The sequence below is a fragment of the Penaeus monodon genome, chromosome 2, assembly GCF_015228065.2.
Source record: "Penaeus monodon isolate SGIC_2016 chromosome 2, NSTDA_Pmon_1, whole genome shotgun sequence".
Lineage (NCBI taxonomy): Eukaryota > Metazoa > Arthropoda > Malacostraca > Decapoda > Penaeidae > Penaeus > Penaeus monodon.
In genome coordinates this window covers 2,219,438-2,226,937 of record NC_051387.1, presented here as the reverse complement: position 1 = coordinate 2,226,937, position 7,500 = coordinate 2,219,438, and the positions used below count along the sequence as shown (strand labels likewise).

The 7,500-nt window shown below is 45.0% G+C and overlaps 1 protein-coding gene across 3 annotated transcripts in view; it reads left to right on the top strand.

Moving 5' to 3' along the window:
• The window catches only part of LOC119580034 (tyrosine-protein phosphatase non-receptor type 12-like), a 116,667-nt gene that overhangs the window by 18,174 nt on the left and 90,993 nt on the right, over positions 1-7,500 (top strand). For all 3 annotated transcript variants that reach the window (XM_037927934.1, XM_037927943.1, XM_037927926.1), the window contains exon 2: positions 4,352-4,460. In XM_037927934.1, coding sequence (XP_037783862.1) covers positions 4,352-4,460 — 109 coding nt within the window. The remainder of the gene's footprint in view (positions 1-4,351; positions 4,461-7,500) is intronic.

Here is a 7,500-nt window from a genome sequence, read left to right as displayed (position 1 = left end):
TTTCTTGGGTGCGCTTTTATGGAGGTGGGGGGTAGGTTGGGGGTGGGTGGGGGAGAGGATATTTGTGGGGTGTGGAGGGGGAGGTAGGAAGGATGATGCACACAGACATATACACGCACGCACATACACACACAGCACACCACAACACACACACAACCACACACACACACAGCACACAGCACACACACACACCACACAGCACGCACAGCACACACACGCACACAGCACGACACACGCACAACACACACACACACACACACACACAACACACACACACACACACACACACACACACAACTATACACTAACTAATAACATATATATATAATATATATATATATATATATATATATATATATATAATATATATAATATATATATATATATATATATATATATATATATATATATATATATATATATATATATATTATATATATATATATATATATATATATATATATATATATATATATATATATATATATATATATTATATTATATATATATATATATATATATATATATATATATATATATATATATATTACCATTAATTTTTTGAGTAAGGAAGGATACTTTTCGGTCGGGAAGCAGAGTAACTCTTGGTTTGTTTGATTTTTTGGGGAAGCTAATTTTGTTGTTAGTAAGGGGGGGGGGTGAACGTTCGCTACGTGAGAATCTGGGAGGAAATATCTGCGGTATTGTGATCACTCTATGCAGATAAGGCGGTCGAGTAGGTACTGTTTATCAGGTCTGTTTATATCAAGGGAAGAAAGATTTTTTTTTTGGGGGGGTGAGGGTCTCTGTCGTTGTAGATTACGCTAGTTGTTTATTTATTTTTTAAAATTATTTTTGCTTATCTGTATCGAAATTGCATTTTTCTTTCTGAAACGAACTTTCTTTTCGATTTTTTTTTTTTGAATTGACCTTATCACTAAATTCCTTCACTCAAATTCCTTATTGGTTTTGCCTCTCGGTTGCGACAGCGTAATCGGAGCATGTCGATAAGGGCGGTGGGGCCTGCATAACCAATGGCAATCTCTCCCTTATCGCTGGCATACCCGGACGTGGCGCGAGAATGGCGTCGCTCGATTCCCCTGACCCGCGTCAAGGGCCGTGTTATCCCAGCAATGATTTTATTTCATATGGATTTACTTATACATATATTTGGATTATTCATTTATTTATTTAATTTGCCTGTTCTACTTTTTCATCTCTCTCTCTCTCTCTCTCTCTCTCTCTCTCTCTCTCTCTCTCTCTCTCTCTCTCTCTCTCTCTCTCTCTCTCTCTCTCTCTCTCTCTCATTTGTCTCTTTCTCTTTTGTCTCTTTCTCTTTTGTCTCTCCTTTTTTCTCTCTTTTTCTCCTTTTCTTTCTCTCTCCCTTTCTCACTCTCTTTCTCACTCTTTCTCACTCTTACTCTTAATCTTACTTTTCTATGCTGTTCTACTTTTCTTCTCTTTATTAGATCTCTTAATTGATCCATTAAACCACTTCTTCTCCCTTTCCATCGCTGAGAGGCCTAATCAGTTGCAGCCTTTTTTCTATGATTCGCTTTCCACCTGTTTCGACGCAGAACGATGCTCCGTGACACCGAATCCGAATGCGTTTGGGGAAGATTTTCGATGCGTGGAGATCAACGCAATAGGTCGGTCTACTTAAACACGATCACGTGGGTTGAAAACGTGACTGGTGTTACTACCTTATATGGCGAACACTTAGTAACATGTTCATAGTGTTGTTGTTTTTTTTAATGATAAGCTTCATGTATAATCTCGTTTTTTTTAGGGGGGGGGGTCTCGTTATTTCCTCTCTATCTCGTTATCTTTATTATCCTCTTATCGATACATCCCTCTCTCTTTATCCCTGTCCCTCTTCCTCTCTGTTCGTTTCCCCTCTCTTTCTCGCTATGAATCTCCTTCTCACTTCCCTCTTTTCTCTCTCTCTTCCTCTTGATTCTCCTCTCCCATTCCCTCGCCATTTGATTTTTTTTTCTCGCTCTCCTCCGTCCACGCACTTCGTTTCATTTGCTCTCGTCTTCATTTTCTTTCTGTACATGTATCTGTATATGTGTGTATATTTATGCACGCGCACGCACATGTACACGAACACGCATGCACGCACGCACATACGCACGCACATACGCACACACGCACGCACGCACGCACGCACATACGCACACACACACACACACACACGCACGCACGCACATACACACACACCACACACACACACACACACACACACACACACACACACACACACACACACCACACACATACACATACACACCCTTCTCTCCCTCCTCCATCTTTCACTTCTTCTCCCCTTCTCCCCTCCCTTCCCCCCCACCCCTTCCCTCTTCTCCTCTCACCCTTCTTTTTCCCTGCACCCTTATTCCTGCATCTCCCCTTACCTTTCCTATTCCCCTCTCCTTCCTTTCCCACTTCTCTCCTCCCTTCATTATTCCTCCTCCCTTCCTGTCCCATCCCCTCCTTTCCTCTCCCTTTCTCACTTCTCCCCCTCTTCTCTCCTCCCCTCCCCTCTCCTCCCCTCACCTACTCTCTCCCCCCCTACCCCCTCCCCTCCCCTCTCCTCCCCTCACCTACTCTCCCCCCCCCTCCCCCCTCCCCTCTTAGACGAAGCCGAGTCAAAAGCCCCGAGAAGACTGTGTGGGAGGAGGGGGGGGGGCGAGGAAGCGCGACCTTGGCATTCCAGGTGAAGGCTTATTCAAGTTTCTTTTTTCTGTATTCATTTCTCTTTTCAGTTTTTTTAAAATTTAGTTTTCTCTCTTTCTCGTTCTCTCTCTTTCTCTCTTTTTGCCTCTTTTTTTTCTCTGCCTCTCTCTCTCTGCTTCTTTCTCTCTCTCTCTGCTTCTTTCTCTCTCTCTCTGCTTCTTTCTCTCTCTCTCTGCTTCTTCTCTCTCTCTCTCTCTCTCTCTCTCTCTCTCTCTCTCTCTCTCTCTTTTCTCCTTCTCTTTTTCTCTCTTTTTCTCTCTCTTTCTCCCTCCCTCCCTCCCGCTCCCTGTCTATCTATCTATATATTTATCTATCCATTTATCTATCTTTTACATTAGTAGAGTTGATGTCGAAAGTCGCGGCACAGTTATCTCCTGACGAGGCATACGAGGTGATGCCGAGATGCCGGGATGCTGGAGCGTGGAGATGAAGGCAAACCGGGTCGTTTTTCTTCCTAATATTTCCTTCACGACGTACTTTCTAGGTCGTTCTAAAGAGAGAAAGAGGGAGGGGGGGAAGTGTATTTTTCGATTTCTTGAGTAAGAACGTTTTTGTGATTTGGATAAGTATCTTGTTTACTTCTCGTGTTTTTTTAATTATTTTTTCGGAAGGGCTGTGTCATTTCTACTTTTCTGTTGTTAGTTAAAAGGTTAAGTATTGAGTATTTATGTCCAGCCTGATCCAGTGTCTTCAATTAACCCAAATCTTGATTATTCACCTTGGTTCGTGAACCCTAATCTCGAGAACTTCTTGATTAATAACATTTGTAAATCATGAACAACAAAACCCAGCCTTTTAAGACCCTTCACCAACCCTGTTAAAAAAAAGGAAAACAGAAAAAGAAAGAAACAAAAAGAAAAAAAGAGAAAAGAAAAGAGGAAGAAAAAAGATTTAAAAAATATAAAAAAAAACATGGCATATAAAACTAGAAAGAGACCTATTCCCGCGTGGGCGTCAGTGTGTCGCGCGGACGACCCTCCTCCTTAAGCATACAGGTCACGTGGGCTTCCTGCTCTCGCCGCCTCCGACCTTCACGCCCGAGATGGCCAACTGGTTCACCCAAACCGCCCACGCTCTCTGATTCCGGTGTTTGGGCGGCTGTTGGCTCTTACGCATGCACTCGACCGCGTACGAACACACACGCAGGTGCAGATGCTCGCCGCGTACAGTTATGTGCAGAGTCTCTCGTCTGTTGTGGTCTGGCGTGCGCGTAAGGGAGATTGTATGTGTGGGGGGTATACGTGATACACTCGCGTAGATGTATTTACTTTGTTTTTTTTTCTCTTTGATACATTTGCATGCGCGATCTTACGCAGGCACGCAAACCCACACGCTAAACTTATTACTTACTCGCTTAGTCAGTTTCAGTGAGTGAATGATGAATGGATGAATGAATGAATGAATGAATGAGACACACTCACCTACCCACCTACCTACCCACCTACCCACACCCACCCACCCACCTACCCACATCCACCCACCCACACCACCCACCTACCCACATCCACCCCCACCCATCCCCACCCCCACCCCCACCCCCCCACATCCCCACCCCCACACCCACCACTTTGTCTCCGCATTCAGTAACGCCCTCTCTCTCTCCCCCCCACAGGACCTGAAGCTCCTGACAGAGAGCTTAAAAGGTCGGCCTGAGTACTGCTGTCTCGAGGGCGAAAGAGATGTCAACCGACGTAAGAATCGCTATAAGGACATCCTTCCATGTGAGTTCTCTTTGCATATTTTGTGTTTTGAATTTTATTTTATATAATTTTAGTCATGATCGTCAGCCATTGTTATTGCTATCATCAGCTGTCTTCTCCACCATCACTGTCATCATCATGATCAGTTCGTCACCATCGGCGTCGTCGTCATCGTCGTCGCCGTCGTCTTGATCAGTATGATCGTCGCCACCGCAAACTTCATCGTCAAAGTCCTCGTCATCGCCATCATCATTATTATCGTCGTCGTCATCCTCCTCATCGTCATCATCATCATCATCGTCATCGTCATCGTCACCATCGTCATCGTCATCGTCATCGTCACCACCACCATCACCATCACCATCACCACCATCATCATCATCATCATCATCATCATCAACATCAACATCATTCATCATCATCATCATCATCATCATCATCATCATCATCATCATCATCATCATCATCATCATCATCATCATCATCATCACCATCACCATCACCATCACCATCATCATCATCATCAACATCAACATCAACATCAACATCAACATCAACATCAACATCAATCACCACCATCACCACCATAGTTATTTACTTCGCTCCATATCTTTCCCTTCCTTTTCTGCGTTGTGCGTTGATCTATCACTTTCCGTCTCTTATTTTGGCTGTGTGTATGTCAGAACATTTGCATATTCGTCTTTTCGGGCAGATTTCATAAAAATCTAAATGGGCTCCATTAAAAACTGATATTTATGCATATATCTGCCTTTAAGTTGTATGGAAAAAATACGAGGTGTGTTGGTATACATTAGCGTGATGTTTGCAGAAATACTTGGCAGCTGTGTGAGTGTACAGTAATTATAACAGTGCCAAGGTGAGAGAGAGTTTGTGTGTATGATGTAGATGTATACATTCATATAGAATACATGTGTGTGTGTGTGTGTGTGCGTGTGTGTGTGAGTGTGAGTGTGAGTGTGAGTGTATGTGTATGTGTATGTGTTCTTGTTCTTATAAGCAAAATGAAGATCAGATTGTTTTGGAATATTTTATTTGATCTAAAAAAAAAACATATTTTCGACCCCTATATAAGAAATCAAACGCGATAGACTTTGACGTTTGCACGATGAGCGAATCGAAGACAAAGGTGGCACGAGCGAGCGAGGAAACGACGCAGGCTGTTCGACGAAATGAGCAGTCACTAACGAGCTTGGCAGAGTATGACGGCGAATATTTTGAGGCCTGACCTATTTTCTGGGCTGTGCGGGGAGGGGGACCGGCGTGTCCATTACAAGGTTAGAAGTAGGTACACGTATACTGTACCGATGCCAAGTACTACGACGCTGAGCGTGAAGTGCAGGAGAGTTCGGAATCGTTCAGATGAAGACAGCGCTGGTATTTTTTTTTCTATGGCTTGAGATGCGAGAGAAAGTTTGCTTGTTTGTCGTGGAGAGAATGAATTGAGAATGGGGTCTAGACATTTTTTATTTATTTATTTATTTATTTAAAGATGTTTTTAGTTGGTTATATATTTATTTGAAGATTTTTATTTGCTTGTTTATTGTGAGATTTTTCTATTTATGTTTTTATCTTAGGATGTTTTTTATTTATTTGTGTATTTTAAGTTGTTTTGATTTATATTAAGTTAAGATAATTTCGAAAGACGATTGTACAAGCGATAGAGAAGCTTGAAAAGAAAGAAAAGAGATAATGCTTGGAGTGGCTTTGCAAGACAGACGCAACAATTACACAACGTAGGTGGCGGGATGTTGTTTTCCGATTTTTTTTTTCTTTCTTTCATTCTTTTTTTTAGCACAGAAGTGACGAACGGGCTTGTCTGTAACGTAAGGTGTGAGGAGGAGGAGGAGGAGGAGGAGGAGCAAGACTGAAGAAGAATGTCAGGAGGTAAGAAGTGCGAGGCAGCGGGTAACAGTTGTCGGCTGAGTCAGCAGGAAACAACCGTAAAGCAGGTTGTCATTTGCAGTGTCGCCTGGCGCTCGCAGATGGGACGCCGGACTGCACTTGACCGCGTGACGCAACCGACTCCGTGATTTACTGTCATGAGCTGTGGGGGGGGGGAGGGAGGTGGGATGGGGTGCGGGTGTGCGGGAGGGGGAGGGGGGTAGATCACGCACCAAATCACGGCCGGAACTGCGAATCCGAGGCCCGAATGGGAACGGCTCCTGGTGAAGCGTGAATTTTTAATAGATAATTTAATTCTGAATGATTGGTGAGAGTGTTACGGGCAAGGGGGGGAAACCGGGGTCGCGCTTCGTCGTTTCTCCGCCCACGCGCCTCACTTTATGTGGGTGGGAGGGCGAGGTCTGGGCGTGCGGATCGTGTTTCTTGTTTCACTCTTCCAGTTTCTGCGGGGCCTGTTTTCTGTTGCTTTCTCAGGGCGAGGATTCTGCGGGGCCTGTTTTCTGTTGTTTTCTCAGGGCGAGGATTCTGCGGGGCCTGTTTTCTGTTGCTTTCTCAGGGCGAGGATTCTGCGAGGCCTGTTTTCTGTTGTTTTCTCAGGGCGAGGATTCTGCGGGGCCTGTTTTCTGTTGCTTTCCTGTGGTTAGGATTAAGCTTTGTTTCCTCTGCTTTGGCGAGGGTCGGGTCCAGCGGCTGCTCTTTCTCGTAATCCTCAAACTTCCTGAACATTTTGGAAGCGTGAGCTCGAGGAGGGAGCGTGTTTGTGGCCGGGCATGTGTTTTGACATTCGGGACGGATTCCGGGGTGTTAGCGAAAGAATGTTTCCCTAGCTGACTCGAGTCTGAATTGCCTGCGAGGTTCAAGAGGCCGGGGCTTAGGGGCTGATTAATTAGAGGTTCAAGAGGGCGGGGCTTAGGGGCTGATTAATTAGAAGGGTTCGGTGGACGGGGGGAGGGGGAGAGGAAGGAGGGGTGATGCAGGCGCCGGCGTGTGTCGTCTGTCTGCCGGTGACGAGGGCACTGCTGTGGCACCCGCAGCCTCCGTGGCACTAGGCACTGCCAGGTCTCCTCCTCTTGCCTCCCCCCCCCATCCCCCCTTGGACCCTTGGCCATCCGCGCCCACCTGCCCAGGCTTACCTCAG